General features: G+C 34.9%; 1 protein-coding gene across 2 annotated transcripts in view; it reads left to right on the top strand.

The window, feature by feature from the left end:
* USP32 (ubiquitin specific peptidase 32) overlaps positions 1 to 17,498 on the top strand; it is an 82,558-nt gene that overhangs the window by 50,527 nt on the left and 14,533 nt on the right. Inside the window, exons 10-21 of one of the 2 annotated variants that reach the window (XM_085302929.1) lie at positions 1,078 to 1,161; positions 3,786 to 3,847; positions 3,961 to 4,063; positions 4,728 to 4,773; positions 5,976 to 6,151; positions 6,904 to 7,044; positions 9,933 to 10,050; positions 12,420 to 12,574; positions 13,733 to 13,814; positions 15,658 to 15,732; positions 16,331 to 16,469; positions 16,750 to 16,855. In XM_085302929.1, coding sequence (XP_085159055.1) covers positions 1,078 to 1,161; positions 3,786 to 3,847; positions 3,961 to 4,063; positions 4,728 to 4,773; positions 5,976 to 6,151; positions 6,904 to 7,044; positions 9,933 to 10,050; positions 12,420 to 12,574; positions 13,733 to 13,814; positions 15,658 to 15,732; positions 16,331 to 16,469; positions 16,750 to 16,855 — 1,287 coding nt within the window. Of the gene's footprint in view, positions 1 to 1,077; positions 1,162 to 3,785; positions 3,848 to 3,960; positions 4,064 to 4,727; positions 4,921 to 5,975; positions 6,152 to 6,903; positions 7,045 to 9,932; positions 10,051 to 12,419; positions 12,575 to 13,732; positions 13,815 to 15,657; positions 15,733 to 16,330; positions 16,470 to 16,749; positions 16,856 to 17,498 lie in introns of both variants that reach the window. The other variant, XM_085302928.1, reaches the window with a different exon arrangement.

The raw sequence follows: 17,498 nt of genomic DNA, 5'->3' as shown, positions 1-17,498 counted from the left end.
GAGTGTCTGGAAACTATAAAGTATTTAAGAAAAACTATAAAGAATGGCYGAAATGCTTAATTACTCCTTTGAATAATCACCTTGCCTGCTTGTATTCCAACAAAGTGGCAGGCAAATATTTTATTAGAGCTCTCTTATTACCAAAGCAGTAGAAAATATGGCTTTAGTAAGCTTTCTTTCATCCTTCAAGGTTTTTTCCTGTTTGTTCCTTTAATAAGAATAGTATATAAGTAAGCATATTGCAGTCTCATTTCTCTGAAATAGAAGAGACCAAAGTTTGCAGAATATCTTTTTCAGTGAGTCCTGAATGTAGCGCCAGTGTTTCTCCAGGAACTRTGGAGAAAACAGCTTGTGGGAAGGGGCAGAGTAACCACTACTGCTGTAAAAATGATTATGGATTATATTATGTTATCACAATATTAAATTGACCCTATTACTGTATTTTGGGAAATCGGGGGGTATTCTGACAGCGGTCAGTTATGCTACTGTAACTTTACAATGACCAGAATTCATAACACTTATGTTGTAAGTTAGGTCTTTTAGGTGTCTCGTTGCCTATTGAACACTTATTTTTCTCAGCCTCTTTTAGTTAAGACCATAAAGACTYGTTGCCTCAGGATTTGTTGATTTCCCAACACACAGGGATAATGTTGGGTTTCCATATGAGTGCAGGTATCTATATGTGCAGAGCTTTTTTGGAAGAGCAAAGTTTTAGAGTTGTTTTGTTTCCTACAAAATGATTGCGCTGAACAGTTGCATACTGCTTCTGCAGGTTTCATTGTCTGAGAAAGTACGACAGCCACTGAGCATGAGTAACTAAATCTGAAGGATGTAGACTAGGAGCAAAGATGTGCTGTGCATAGTTTGTTCTGTGTACTCTGAGAGATTTTTGATTGTTTAGGTTGCATGTGTTAGGCTGAATCTAGCATATCTGGATTTTTCTTCTTTCATTGGATCAACCTTTATTAYAAGAGTGCTAGATATTAATTTTTTGACACATTTAAATAGCTTTTTAGTAGAAATAGGCTAACGGTTCGATACTTTTTATTCTTTTCCCTTTCTTGCCCTCCCTTTAAGATTGGACATCTAACTCTAGAAGACTACCAGATATGGAGTGTGAAGAGTGCTCTGGCCAATGAATTTTTAAATCTACTTTTTCAGGTATATTTAGAGAAATTTTAAACTTGAAAATTACAGTAATCAACTCATCTGGCCATGAGATACTGCATCAGTATTTGTGCCAACATGATTGGTTTTGTCTGTGGCAATAAACGGTGTGTTTTTGCAAGTGTGCATTACCTTGACTAAGTGATTCTATGTTTGATTATTATTCTTTCAGTGTATGGAGATGCCTAAAGCATAATCTGTTGAAATGAATGTAGTGTAATGTTTATAAAGTGAAAGGAAATGTCAAGTGTATCAGCAGTTACATTTTCCCTTAGAAAAAGGCTATGTTCCTTAAAGGGTTGTTCTTCCAAATCTTTTCAAAGAAAGTAACACAGGAAATAAGGAAAGGTGCTGCTAACTCTTTGTTTTCTGTAAAGGCTATCTAAGGAACCTTTCGTTGCTTTCTGAACAGATAAATCCTTGAAAGCTATGATATCATTTTACTATCATGTTGCAGAAGCTGGGGGTTAACGTGTACTGGATTTTTTTTTTTCCTTTGAGCTTGAATCAGATTTTTAAAAATCCATGAAACAGTCACATTTTAATGCTTGGCTTACTTTTTGTAGAAAGTAAACCTCTAAGAGTATTTTGATTCAGTGTAATTTATTCCTTACCAGTTTTCCATAGAACTTGGTGCTGTCAGTATAAATAATAATAACCCTGATAGTCTTGAAGATTTGCTCAAATTTARTATTCACCTCCAGCCCTCTGTGACAGTCTTGTTTCTTCAGTGAGGGTGTGGTAGAACCAGTGGGCTCCATTCTCATCAGTGAAGCTTAATCAGTTAGTCAGGTTTTAGCAGGAAAATATTTCTTCTGAAAGAGATTGTGTGGTATTTCAGGAAACAGTAAATGATTATTGCCAGAGCCTGCCTGAACAGTGTACTGCTCGTTCTCCTGGTTATAATCCTAGACTACTTTTCAGCCAGTGTTCTGAACTATGCTTTTCCTAAAAGTTCAGGTAGCCTGAGTGAGAATAGTCTAAGGCCATCAGCTATACTACAGTTAAAGAGAATAAAATCAAAGTTCTGTATTTTTATCACTAATCGCATCAGTTTTTGCTCACCTTTTGAAACCCCCTTAAAAAAGGCTGTCTTTATCATTGCACTGTCTATTGTCAAACGTCCTATCATAACTTGATGTTGATTAACTAACAAATATCTATACATATTGGGGATAGAATAAAGGAACATTTGATAGATTTGTCTTAATGATGATTAGTTGCAGTTGTTCCACATTGCTTGTTGGAGGTTTCATCAGCAATACATCTGCAACCTGATAGAGTAGATGGCTTTTCATTATAGGTTTGTATTTTTAATTTCCTTTAATATCTTTACCTTATGAGGCATCCTCATCTCATGCTGCAGACTGAACAGCTCACTGTCGCAGGAGGAAGTCTCCATTGATTTGTCAGGGCATTTATTTGAACTGTCATGAGGTTCTCTGTCTCATCTGCAGACAGAAAAGCTAAATAGTGTTAGTAAAGCACATTGGAGAGCTTTTCAACAAATTGGTTTGGTTGCAGCCAGGGCAGTTTATCTGAAGCAGCTAACACCAGTACAATGTAACATCAGTCTAACAAGAAACATCACAGCCAGCTATGTTATGTGTGCTGGAAAATCTGTTGCTTCTCAGCAGCTAATGGCCTTTGTTTTATTCAGGTTGTGGAATGGTCTCACACTGTAATATAAATTTAAATAAGATATCTTACTAGTCATTAGAAATCTCCAACCGAGATGCAAATTGATAACCTCAAAAGAGATGTAAGGAGAAGACTATAAATCATGTTATGAGTAGCAACCAATCTGAAAAGTCTCTTGGAGATGAGACCGCTGACCCTCCTCCCTACACGGAAAGCAAAGACAGCCAAAGGGTCTTTTTCTCTCTGCTCATCACTCTGTACCACGTGCTGGGTGGCTGGTGGGATGTGTTGAGGGCAGCTCTCTAGGAGGCAGTGCCTTTTTCTTCTACATTGAAAACAAAAAAAGCCGAAAGAAGGACCTTCAGACTTTCAAAAAGCTTTCTATGKTTTTGAGAGCAGTTTCCCTGGTGACTCGTTGAACTCATTTAAACTTCTCCTTCAGTCTGTACAAATGCTGTTTCTCTTTTTAGTCCTTTATACAASCAGTTCTCTTCAGTGTTCCTTGTTTCTCCATTTTCCTCCTTCTTTGCCATCTTTTTTTTTTTTTTAAAAAAAACATTTAGCTTATCCTCTTCCTGCAGCTTGCATTCTCCACATTCTGCCTTTCCTGTCCCCCAAGTACATATAGTTGTKTTGTCTTTTTGGACATCAGATCTATTTCTGTGGTCTTTCATACTGTGTGCTTTTCTTAAGACGTGGAAGTAAAGAAAATTCATTTTATATTCACTGTTTTGTCTTGGGCCATTTGGCGTTCTTGATATCTTTGCCTAAACAGTTGGAACAGGTTATAAATCTGGTAGCTTTAAAATATTTCTTCTTTAGTGATTTGATTTAGTAATCTTGCTATATAGTTAAAAAGAATTTTCTGTAAAGTGTCATTGAAGTTGATTTTTTTTTTTCCTTCTTTACTTTCGTTATCCTAATGCTTGTTTTCATAATGGCAACATTTGTAATAAGATTTAGCTTTCTCTTTCCAGGTGTGTCATATAGTTTTGGGGCTACGACCTGCCACTCCAGAAGAGGAAGGACAGATTATTAGGTGTGTGTTTTTGAAATCTACGTAAGATCCAGTGCAAAGCATGTTCCATTATTTTCAAAAGAGAGATTTGTAATTTGCATGATTCGACTAATACTTAAATTCCCTCTGTGTAGAGGCTGGTTAGAAAGGGAAAGCAGATACGGCCTTCAGCCAGGGCACAACTGGTTTCTTATTGCAATGCCATGGTGGCACCAGTGGAAGGAGTATGTCAAATACGTAAGTATAATGGTAATATATATTGTATATGTGATTCCTTTGTATTTGGGAGTGTGCTCATGAAAAAAGAGTGGAGAGTAAATGACTGCTTAATCAGCAATGCTTGAAATTAAGCATCTTCTATCTCTTAGTGAAAAACAATTGTTTTGCTGAATCATTGTCACAGAGAGAGCTTTTCACTGTAATTTCATTAAGCTGTTACCTTTTCATTGGTTTCTTTCTCTCTACCTCTTCTGATTTTAAAATGTTGATGGAATCAAAGTTAGGGAAAACTAAAATGTTGCAGGTTTGAGGGAAGAATGTTTTTTGTAAATGCACGTGCTATTTTCACTTAACTATGAAATTCAACAAGGACAATTCTTCAAATTGTTCAAGTCTGCAATTATAGCTGTTTAAAAATGATTACCTTAGTTAACTAGACAAAGCAAAAATTCTAATCTTTCGGATTTTTTTTATATTATATGTAAGAGTTTGTCCCAGGTTTAAGAATCTTGGCTGATTTGTTTCTGTAGATTCTTAATAAGTAGATGTAGAAAACATTTTTCTACAAAGCACATTGTGATAGGTGAAAGTAGCAACATAGCTGTGAATTGTGGTGATGATTTGGCAGATGTTAAATATCTTTGATTTATAACTGACTTTTCTACTCATCTGCCAATTTTAGGATTCTAACCCTGTTGTGATAGAGCCCTCATCTGTCTTGAGTGGAGGTAAGAATTCACTCATAGCTGCTGCAGCCAGTACTTCAGAACAGAGAGAAGACAAAATAGGAGGTCTTAATTACTGCAGTGCCACAGAAGAAAAGTGTTCAGATAACATATCTACTGCATCAGAAGCCTCAGAGACTACTAGCAGCAGTAAGCATAAAATCGTATTTCTTGGAGGTTTAATGTAGGACAGATTTTGAGAAAACTAGGTACTGCATGGATTCCTGCAGACTAGAGATGATGACGTTTAGGCACAGAAGTGGCCTACATATGGATTTTGGTTACTTAGGCTGTGGTAGGTAAACGAGAATAGTTTAATTTAAACAAACTAGTTCACCTTTTATGCTATGATTTGTTTCCATAATTGTCATTAAGATAGCTTTTGTCCTATCGCTGTTTTCTAAGTTCATCTTTTTTCCCCTCCCATTATGTTCTTCCTAGCTCATTGTTAGTTGGTATTGTTCTATGTMTTCAGTGAGCTGACTTCAGATACTACAGAAAGGAAAGAAATAGAAAAAGATCTAGGAAAAACATATGTTCAGTTTTACAATGCCTATGATCTTGTACAGATTCTAGGAGCCATCTTTGTAAAAGGACAAGAGATTTTCGTGTTGACTTTCAGTCAGTTCTTGTGAGAATTTGAGTGTTTTTTTTTTCTTATAGGACAGTTGAATATTAAATCTGTGTGAATATTAAGTCTGTGTGTTACAATTGTATCCTTATTTTTAGAATAGATGAATTATGATGATCCTTTCTGGGGTGGAAGGTTCAGGAAAGGGCCAGAAGGGAGGCAAAGTTTTAGATTACCAATTTTTTTAAATCTGAGATATGAATCTAGTGTTCCATTTAACCAAATGTAGTTCTATATGAACAGAAATACTTTGCCTTTTCAGGGAGGAAGAAGTACAAATAAGGCATTATTGCATGTGTTTTGTGTCTAAAATTTTCAAGGGTTTGATTTGGTGATATTCAAACACAGACAAGCATATGCCAAACATTTGAGTATACAAGCCTAGTTATGCTGTGTTCAAACCAGTATTTGTGTAAGCATCTGCTTTAGTATGCAAGTCTCTCGTATCTACTTCATTTTTGCTGAGAGTGCAAATGTATGTGTTACTCTGTAATTCAGAATAATTGTAACTGATTCATTAATGTTTTATGGACTCAAAGTAAAATAGAGAATTTTTTCTGTTGTTTTGTTCCAGATACTCTTTACTCGGGCACACCGGGGACTGATACATGTTTTGCTAGGCAGCATAATACTTCGGACAATAATAACCAGTGTTTGCTTGGAAACAATGGAAATAGTTTGCTACAACTTAATCCTCAGAAACCAGGAGCTATTGATAATCAACCCCTCGTAACACAAGAACCAGTGAAGGTAAATGTAACTGATTCATGTGAATATGGGAAAAGTATGTTTTAACCTTTTTTAATTGTTTTTTTGTTACTTGCTGTTGGTTTCAACTGAAGTCTAAATTAACATTGCTTTGTCATATATCAAAGTTCACATTTTACTCTTATTTTGGGGGGGGGGGGAGAGAAAAAAGGTTCCACTAATGGGGATATTCTTGAGTATTTGGTAAGAAGATAAACATTCAGAGTGTTCTTAAATAGCTTCTCATAACTTACAAAAGAGAAAATGTTTCTGTGAAAACACAACTTTCAGCATTACTCATAAAATATTTTTATAATCAATTTCTTTATTGTGTTTTCAATCTAAATAGCATACTGCTATTGCATAAGAGCCAGAAAACTGGCTACATAGTAATACCAAATTGATAGTCCTCCAGTATTTATATTAAACAAAACATAAAATACAAGTCAGTACCATCAGTAATGAGTAAGATTTTTCTATGCAGTATCCCAAATTGTCAGAGTAGGTGACACAAAGAGGAAGCATAATAGGAATTTTGTATTTGACAACCTTTCAGAAGAATAGTAAATAGTAAAACTGAAGCATTAATTATTGTTACATTTAAATACCATCTTTCACTATGAAAAGTAGTTTCTAATTGCCACTTAGAAGTATTTTAATAATCAAAACATGTTTTGTATTCATGAACTAAAATTGTTGCAGCTGCATACTATTTTCTGTATTTGAGRTTTACCAAAATCCCTTTTTGTTTAAAGGCTGCATCATTAACAATGGAGGGTGGAAGATTAAAGCGATCTCCACAGTTGATTGAAGGAAAGGACTACATAATGGTACCAGAACCAGTTTGGAGAGCTCTTTATCATTGGTATGGAGCAAATCTGTCCTTGCCTAGGCCGGTAAGTTGTGAATATAGCCACTATTTACTTGGTGTAACTGCTGAAATAATAAGCTATTGTGCCTGAGCTCTTTCCAGCTGCAGAAGTTAATCTTCTAAGGTCACCTCCTACTTCATCCCAAATGCTTAGACTGAATGAAAAATCTAAAGAGCAGACTGGGAAGAAACAGTTTCAGGAATGGACATGGACATAATGTCGTGGATGTTTACCAGGAGGTTTGCAGGTTTATGCTGCAGGAAATACATTGCAAAGGGCGGTGGTGATAAGCATTTAGAACTAAAGCTTGCATGCTTTGAATTATTAATCTTGAATTTATCAAAAATTAGACTGGAGTTAATCAAGAAAAACTGAAGTAATTTATTCACTTACTGGACTATTCTATTCACAGTATTGGAAACTTTATTCTGTTTCTGTTGAATAGAAATTTATTCCATACAATGGTTTCTTGTTCATTGTACAATGTCTTATGTAAGAGCTACACTTTATCTGAAAACAGAATGAGTTTTTTTGGTGGTAGCTATAGAGATTAGGTGGTCACTTCTTGAGCAGCAGGATTTTAGTGGTTAGTCTCTGTTTTTATTTTGGAAGAGCTGCTTTCATTGCAGCCCATGAATTAATGACCTTTGGAGGAAATACAAAAGCAATATTCTTGTAAAAGGCTATTGTATGAAAGAGAAACTTTAATAAGATGTAAATTTGGATTTAGTGACCAAGTATTTGAAAGTTCCCTCACCCTTTTTATAGCACTTAAGGTGCCAGCTAGATACCAGCACTGTGTGTGGATCTGTACCCAAAACATTTTTTTTCYTCCTCTTCCCCACCACTTGCCCAAATGCAGTCATTATTTGGATACGACTCCTTCAAGTGAGCATCCGTATCTATATATTTTTTCTCTGATATGTCTGATGCTGTTGAAGGAGCTTTCAGCCAGTGACATTTCTTGGCATTGTACTTGCATTTCCTACATCTCCAAAGGGAAAACTAGCCTGCATCTCTGAATAGTGTGTGACTGTGCCAGACAAATCCTGGCTGAACTAGCAGCCCTGAAATTGAAAAAACATGACTGAAGATACGAGGAATTTCTCTTTTGAGAGGGATTGTATTGCTCAAACAAAAGATACCTTTAGTGGAATAGCCGGAGTAATTCTTGTAGAATTTTTGTTTTGATTCCTGATGCTGTGCCTAAGTTGACCAAGATTTCTCTGAGACTTGACCAAACGATGTCTAGACTTGAGTGCTACTTAAGAAACCTCTGTTATTTTCTCCAGACATGTCTGGATATTCTTGTATCCCTTTAGATAGCCTAAACATTTTCTGGTGACATTAGGATGCTCTGGTCATAATGGTACTAAAAAGTCGCTTAGCAAATCCTACTCACTTTCCTTCAGCTTTATGTTCTTCAGTAGAATTTACCTCGTGGTCAGCTGGTATCTTAAAGTCCCTGGACTGCATGTATGGAGTAGATTCTTAGGAAATTGTAAAGCATTTTGGATCCTGTTAGATGAAAATGTTTATGTAAGACAGGCCTCATTTTAAAATGTTTTGATTCCAAACAGATTTTAAGCTGCTGCCTTTTTCAATGTTTTTATAGTATTCAGTGTTACAAATGAGAAAAAAATAGCTATAGGATTTTCAACAGTTTGGTATGTTAACCACGATACTGGCAATTATTTTACAGTAAAAAATTACTGGCTTCTGTTATTCTCCTCCCACACATTCTCCATGGAAACAAACACCTTTCATAATCCAGAAAAGGCCACATCACTTTAGACATAACACAAACTAATATGCTTGAGATTTTCACTACAGCCTTATTAAAAAGGAGACTATTCAGAAAAATTGTTGTGAAGAGGCTCAAGGAAGAAAATGATCTCTGAATGACAGAATTTGAGTTTAGGGGTTTATTCCAGTCTGAAAAAAAGATACAGAAAATATATATTAAATTTGGCTTTTTGGTCCATAATCAAAGAATATTCTGACAGTTATGTGAGCATTTGAATTCTTGGTGATGATGATTTGATTACTTATAACCATATATATGTATATAGGCACTTAAAATCCCAATCTCTCACCCTGCAGTAGGGAAATATTATGTGTTACTCCTTTCCAGAAAAGGTCAGCGCTCAGTTGTTTTTCTTGTAACTGACGTTTGATACCAAACACTTTAATTCCGATAGTGCAGTATATTACTTCTCACAGCTTAAGGTGAGTGTTTTGTTCTGGTTCACGTGTTCACAAAAATAGTCTTCCTGCCATTTATATCCCTTTACAACTGAACAGATTTGGATTAAAAAAAAATTTTGTAGGAATGGTGACTAGAGTAGCTGCAGTAATGTCTTGGGTGGCAATTTCATGTTTTTCTGTGAGTGTATCAAAATGTGACAAAAGTAAGTTTTAATATATCCTTATAGTAGTAAACTTTATCAAGGTTTCAATTGGATCCTATAATCCAAAAACATCAGAAAAAAATCTTCAGAATATGAGAGTTTATTTTAACATTTGTGAACCTTTTCATTGTGCAAGAAATACACTGAGTAGAATTCATGAKGTTTGTTTTAAGTTCATGGATATTTCAGGGAATTATAAATGTGTTCTTTCCCTAGAACTGTACAGGAAGCTATGCTTTCACTAAATGAAGTGTTTGCTTTTGACAATCTGAAACTAATAAGCTTCAAAAAGTACTTCAGAATCAGTAAATTAGTGTTATCCCTGAGGATATTTGCCTAAGACCTCATAAGAACTTCAGAAGATTTCTTGTCTCCTAGAAAAACATAACTTTTTTTTTTCTCCCTAGACCTCTGCTTTAATCATTACGTCCTGTTCCTGTTAGGATTTCCTACATATTTGGAACAGCAGTCTCTAAAGTGCGTTTTAAATGTCTTTACTAGGTGATCAGAAACAGCAAAACAAATGTGCCTGAACTAGAGTTATTTCCTCGCTATCTGCTCTTTCTGAGGCAGCAGCCTGCCACTCGAACACAGCAGTCAAACATCTGGGTGAATATGGGTATGATGAGCCTGAGAATGTTTCCTCAACATTTACCTAGAGGTAACTTAAGAATGCAGCAAGAATACAAAGTGCGCAGTTTCTAAGAAAGCGAGATCCACAACTGTAGAAGCTTGCTACCACTGTGCTTGTACACCGGCTAATCAACTGTAAGGCACAATCAGCATTTTGTCAAAATTTAAAGGCTTTCTTCCTGTCTCCTTCTGGAAGGAGGAGGTATGAGGGAGCATTGTCAGTCAAGTCAGATAAGTTGCATGGTTACTGAAAATAGATTGGTTAAATGAAAGTGAGAAATGTGTACTCATGAAAGAATCAGCTAAAAAGGGCAAATTTCTTCATTGCTATTGGCAGCTAATTAAGTAGCTATAGAATACATGCATCTGTATATTGGAGTGTGTTTGTATGTATGTGTATGTATATATATATACACATATATTATATATAAATGTGTGTGTGTATATATATATCTTTCTCTGGTAGTACAGTACTGTAATAAATTAAAATGTTGATTAGCCCTCAGCTGGTTCTTAGTTACTTGGGCAGCTAGACTTTCGATGCCCGGAGTTATTTAATGCTCTTTAGAAAGAGATTAAATTAGTGGAATATGAAGACTATTACTTGATGCAGATTGCAAGCTAAGCATAGTAGTGTGAGGAGAAGGAAGTGAAGGGTGTTTGCTGCAAAGTATAAACTTTCAGTTAAAACATGTGTGCCATAATTGCAGTGTTTGTACTCACCAAAAGATTGTACAAGTCATGGGTTATAGAGTAATCTTTAGGTTGTAGCTTTTCGTACTTTCAGAAGAAGTGTTGCAGGGACTTGCTTTCACTTAGCAGTTTGTATGCACAATTGTTGTACTTAGCTGTGTGCAATGGGTCTGGGGAAATACCTGATTTTTATATGCATGTGTGTTTACATACACACCAATTAGACGACCATGGTAGCATACATCTAGAAATAGGCTCACTTGCCTACTGTAAATTAAATTCTAGAGACTTATTAGGGTTAGTGTGTGTTTGAAATCTCATGCAGATGCTTGGTTTTTCACTGCTTTGATAGAATCTCATTCTTAATGTGCAGATAGTGGCTGCCTGCTTGATCAAGTTCCGCTACAGAAACTGCCTGCTACCCAAATTCATTTTTCCTACTTCGCCAAGTACAATTGAAACTGCTTTATTTGGACATCCTAAAATGCCCAAATTCGAATAAACAGGATCTTCTGCCACACCAAATTTGATCTTGATTTGGAATTATTTTGCTCTGCACTAATTCATTTGTCCAATCAATTATTAATCTTTTTGAGGTTTTTCAAATGTGCTTTCTTGCTGTAATCTTACAACTAATCCTCTGATCCTTAATCTTAGAAAAAGCTTTTATGTTCTTTAAAAAAATTAGTCCTTTGCCTGGTATACTGAAGCAAAACTGATGCTTTGCTTACTTCTAAGATGATTACARTAGAGTTTTACTGTTCTGTCAGATTGCATGTATTATTGTGTCTTTTCATATGATACTATTTAATTTATTTTAAACTTTTGATGACAAAACTAGAACGATACTGCTTCTGTGTTACTTAAAGTAATGCAATTGCCCAATCAGACTTCTCTGTATAACGGAAGCTTTTCCATAAATATATTACAGACTTTTCTATGGAAGGTGGGAGCTTCCTAAGATTGAATTGAAGAAGCTCAAAAAAGAAAAAGATGTAGAGTTGATCTCATCTGTTTCAAACTGAGCATTTGCAAATTTTTGGTTTAAAGATGAGCTAATATTATAGAAAACAGCAACAGTCTTGATTAATGGAATTGTTTTCAATTGCAAACGTAAGATTGTTGTGAAATTCTGGTCAAAGTCCTAGGTGTATGCACAGAATATGTTTGCAGAACATGAGTTTTTCTAAAGAATATTTTTGTTGTGAAATGTGAAATCATATTAAAGTTATTACGTGAAATTATATTGAAAATTATTATTTTCTGATACTCTTAGAGAAAAAAAGTTTGTTAATCAGACAATTCTGTTAAAATATCCTGTAAATTACTTACTTCCTATGAGAATCTTAATATATCGATTTTCTATTACTTCTGATTAGAAGAGAAATAAATTAATCTGCTTTGTGATAATTTTGAATAGGAGATAGCAAGTTTGCTTTGTGTTGTGAGGCATCTTAAAGGATCAGTAACAACTAGATTTCAATCTAACCCGTAATTTTATCTGTAAATAAAAAGAGTAGAACTGTGTAGTTCCTTTTCACAAAAACGACTTGGTGTAGAGGACACAGTAAGTTATTGGTGATCAGTTTTTTACTTCATTTTGCATATGAGTATGCACATTATGAACATCGTCTGCTTTTTTTCTTCTGATTGTGAATCCAGGGAATGTACCTTCACCTAACGCTCCTTTAAAAAGAGTGTTGGCTTATACTGGCTGCTTTAGTCGAATGCAAACTATTAAAGAGATACATGAATATCTCTCTCAGAGACTACGTATAAAAGAAGAGGATATGCGCCTTTGGTTATACAACAGTGAGGTAATGTTTGTGTGTGTGTGTGTGTGTGTGTGTGTATATATATATATATATGTATATTTTTTACAGCTTTTGTGTATTATATATCTGTATTCTTTTCCAGAAACTGTTGAACGTTCACACGCAGCAGAAGTAATGAAACATAAGTTTCTGATGCAACTTAACTGCCTAGGTTGAAAATTCTGGGCCAAAATGTGTAAATAAAGATTTGAATCTTGCCACTTGTGGTTTGGAGTTTTCTGTGCATTCCAAGCAATGAAATTTAAATCTTAGATGCAGAAAATTTGTCTTTTGTTTTCCTGATAGCCTGCCTCCTACATATTATTTTATCTTGTGATTCACTTAAAAATTGGCAATCAGTTGACTTATTCAAAGGCTTGATGAAATTTTTCATCAAAGGAATTATTTTAAATGAAATTGAAAATACGTTTTTTTTAATCGATGCACATGATGTTGTAGACTTCTGTTGACACATCAGCCATCCAAGACCTTTTCCAAAGTTTGTGTGTTGGTACCCTTTTACACATAAAACAACCATCATGAAATTCAGTGAAGACAAAAGTTAGCAATTTTGTCTTCTGTCCTTGACAGTGTGATTTGAGACTTTCACACTAGTGGATCTTAGCACACAGTAATATGCAAGTATACTAAGTCTTTTTTTTTTTTTGTTGTTGTGTTTTGTTTGCATATACCTCTGGGACCAGCAGGCTAACCCTAAACAGCTTTGCAAATGCAGTAAATTAATTAAATGTTAGAGAGGTATTTGAATAAGTCTAGGAGGACTCAGGAGAACAAATCACAATAAAAAAGCAGCACGTATTCCTCCAGATCATGAAGTGTTTTGAAAAACACCCTTTGATTACAGCCCTAAACATGCTAGTTCTGTAGTTTCAAAGAGAATGTTTTATGCCCCTTTTGTCTCAAAATTTCCTGGTTCATCCAGTATGCAATTTTTCTCGTTCTAAAGAAATATCATATAAAATTTAGATATTGACATAGAAGCTTCTGGAGATTAGTGAACTGCTGTTAATGTGGGTAGGAAACTCTCTTACATGTAAAGTTATTAATACGATTTAGAATTTGTTGCTTTGAGATTAAATTATCCTCTGATAATTTTAAATCTACAAATAATATTTATATGAAATATCTTTCATCCTGCAGAACTATCTAACTTTGCTGGATGATGAAGATCACAGATTGGAATATCTAAAAATCCAAGATGAGCAGCATTTGGTAATAGAAGGTATGAAGAGGCCTATAGAGTAGTCTATGCACTAAGAGCAAGTACAGTTTGATATGAGTGTATGTGTGTGTGTATATATATATATATATATATACACACGCTTAACAAGTTATGCATATGTGCTATAAACACAATTTTTGCCTAAATATTAAATCTTTGAAAATATTTTGGGAAGGAAGTGTGTGTAAATATACATCTGCTTGTATATACTGAAAGCAGTATGGGAGAAAATTCCAAAGCTTCAAATAATCCACTGCTGCTACAGTAATAACTGAAACAACAGAGACAGAATGAAAGCTCTGTGATGCATTTGAGACTTTTAGGTTATTTGATTCACTCTCTCCTTCCCATTCAACCCCCCCCCACACACACACAGACACAAACTAATCACACTAATTTTGCAAGAATACAGGGTACGATATTTGCAGGAACGTGTTGTTAAGTACAAAGTAAAAGGTGAAGAAAACTGCTTGCATGTTTCAGTCCAAACAGRTTCATTTTTAAAATTTTCATTATAAACTGCTCCTTTTTCACTTCTGGAAGTCACGTTTGGACTTGACTGACTGTCCTCATGGTGAAAAAGTTTTTCCTTAACTCCAACTGTTATCTCTCTCCTTTCAGCTTATGCCCATTGTGTCTCCTTCTTCCACCGTGCACTATTATGCTAGGCAGTACTATTAATCGCACTGAAAATAGGCCTTTGGCAAAGGTAGAAGGGTGCACAAATCAGCTGACTTTTCAGCTAGTTTGACCTGACTTTTGTCTGATTTCTCAAATTTGGAAGCATAATTGTACATACTTAATCCCCTGTACTGTTGCCTGTATATTGCAGAGACTATGCCCATTTTAAAATGGGGGAAAATCGTATTTAGAGGAACTATGCAAAAGTGATTTTGCATTGGTTGTGTACAAGCCTCACTTGATTTGCTTTTATGTTATACCTCGAGTTGGTTTGCTGAATGGCATGGCCCTTTTTGCCATTTGGCTCAGTTCATATTTAATCATTTAAAAATGATTCAGTGACTGATGCAATTTACTGTGTATCTGCATTAATCCTAGAGTAGACACAAAGGAAGAAATAGGAATTGATGGGTGGAGAGACTGACTGTACCTTTCAGTACCAGTTGAGACAAAATCCTGTTTGGTGAACAAACTGCCTTAAGTCAACACTGCYGCTGAAAGAAGCAGTCTGCCCTCCCTCTGTTATGCCCCTTTCCTTACCTGTGGACAGCTACTGGACACCTATCTGATGAACTGACTCTGAGAAGTGATCTAGTGAAAAGTAACTCCCTCTTCCTCTTTTCAGCTAGGTCAGTTCCCTAAGCCAGTTTGCTGCATGGCGACACAAATGCGTTGTGTCAATGCAAAGGAAAGGTTTTATAGAGGGAAAGGAATCCATGACTGCGGAAGTGGTAATAAAGCCAGTTTAGGAAAGCTGAATTTTTTTCCCTCAATTTTGCCGTGAAACAGGTGAAATTTGTCACTATTTTGAAAAACACTTGACTCAACAAAAAAACATTAGCAATCACCCATGAATTGAAGAGATGCATTCAAGTTTGGCGGGGTGCCTTTTAAAAAGTTATGATAATACCTAAAAAGATTTGTTATGCGACAGAGAAGAAATCTCAGGACTTCATCCTGTATAAGTTGCTGGGATAATTAATGATCGGAAATAATTGAAAAGAAAACTAACAAAAATAATAACCAACTAAAATAAGCAAGTTTATAATCTCAATTTAAGTAAATAGTTGAAAACTTAATTAAATCTATTTAGCTGTATAAACTCTCTGGAGTAGGTTTAAAAAAAGAATCCTTACAACCCTTATACTGTATTTCTTTCTAGTTCGAAACAAAGACATGAGCTGGCCAGAGGAGATGTCTTTTATAGCAAACAGCAGTAAAATAGACAGACATAAAGGTAAGTGTTTCAGCACAGTAATTGAATTATGATGAAAAGAACAATTCAAGATTATATATAATGTTAAAATAATTATTTTTAATGTAGGTGCTCTTAATGTTGAAAGAGGTCTTTTATGCCTTTGCTAATTTGCTTGTTCTTTCTGTGTTATTAACTTAGATGCTGGAAATGTGTGAGGGTTGTTTAGGTGCAGCAGTAGCAAATGGAACTWAATTCTGGATTTTGTGTTTATTATTTTGCTTTATTTCTTTAGGTGAAGAATAGTTAAGTTCTTATCAAATGAAAACAGAACTTGCATTACCATAGTTTTATACCTGAAAATAGTTCGTTTGGCTTGTATAGATGGCCATGCTACATCAGACCTGACAAAATGTGGCTGACCTCAATTTTTGTTGACTGAAGTAAAATTGAGAGAGTTAATATTTTGAACAGACTTGTCCTCTGTTGCCTTTGTGCTAACTGTAATCTTGTAATTGGGAGCAGATTAAACTGAATAAGTTACAATTAAAAGTTCATAAACTGAACTTTATTAATAATCCATTGTGGATTAATTTTTCACTTATGCACAGTTGTCATAATTATATTTTATTTCTCTCAGTTCCTACTGAAAAAGGTGCTACTGGATTAAGTAATCTGGGTAACACATGTTTCATGAACTCTAGTATCCAGTGTGTCAGTAATACACAACCTCTAACACGATATTTCATCTCAGGAAGACATCTTTATGAACTTAACAGGTAATCTTCTATTTGAACCTATTAGCGTTTTAGTTGTGTTAACTTTTTTTAATTAATTTCAGCCTTCAAAACTAGAAGCATGAATAAATCTGATTAAGCTTAGCGTTACCAACCATCAGCTATGCAACTGATACCAGATTAGATATACCAAAATACAACTTTCTTTGTTTCCGCGAGAGTTAAAACAGTTCAGCAAGAAGCCTTTGGACTGCTTCATTGACCTCTATGCCTGAACTTTGTTTAAATTTTAGTGTGATATTAATGACTTCTTGAATTCTAGGACAAATCCGATAGGAATGAAAGGACACATGGCCAAATGCTATGGTGATTTGGTTCAGGAGTTGTGGAGTGGAACTCAGAAGAATGTAGCGCCGTTAAAGCTGCGGGTAAGTCTATAATATATTTTATTTATTTATTTTTTGAATATCAACAATTTTTAAAAGCACTCTTCTGTTTTCTGGTGTTATCTGTATTGTAATAATTCTGGGAAAGCCTCCTCAATGCTACTTAATTATCATATTTCATATTTGCTTTGATAATGTATATAAAAGTTAGCTGTAACAAAAAAAGAAAAAATGTAACATGTTTTTGCTGTTCTTATTTTAAGAGTTTGATGATTAAAAAAGGATTTATATTAAACTTGCACATCTTTTTGAACTATGTAATCTACAAGCGTACTGGAGGCAACCATATCGCTGATATTAATTATATTATGGTGCTGCTGGTAAAGTTAGACTACATACTTAGTTTGTCAGTTATCATTCATGGTGACCATTATTCATGATTATCATTCAGCTTATTTAAATATGGAAGTCTGTGCTATGTAGGGGAAAAAAGCACGAGTCTGTCATTAGCTTGCATGATTAATACTATAGTATTCTTTTTCAGTCTTAATGCAATTAGTCTTTAAATCTTCTCTCAGTTCTCTTGCCTTCCATTCACAATAACATTGAACTCTGTGGCCATTTTCAGCCATATTTTGAAGAGATTTGAAAGACTTAAAGATAATTACATCCCTACAGCTTTGTT

Source organism: Rhea americana, unplaced genomic scaffold, assembly GCF_003343005.1.
Source record: "Rhea americana isolate MKP2758 unplaced genomic scaffold, rheAme1 scaffold_194, whole genome shotgun sequence".
Lineage (NCBI taxonomy): Eukaryota > Metazoa > Chordata > Aves > Rheiformes > Rheidae > Rhea > Rhea americana.
This window is presented reverse-complemented; position numbering and strand designations above follow the sequence as displayed.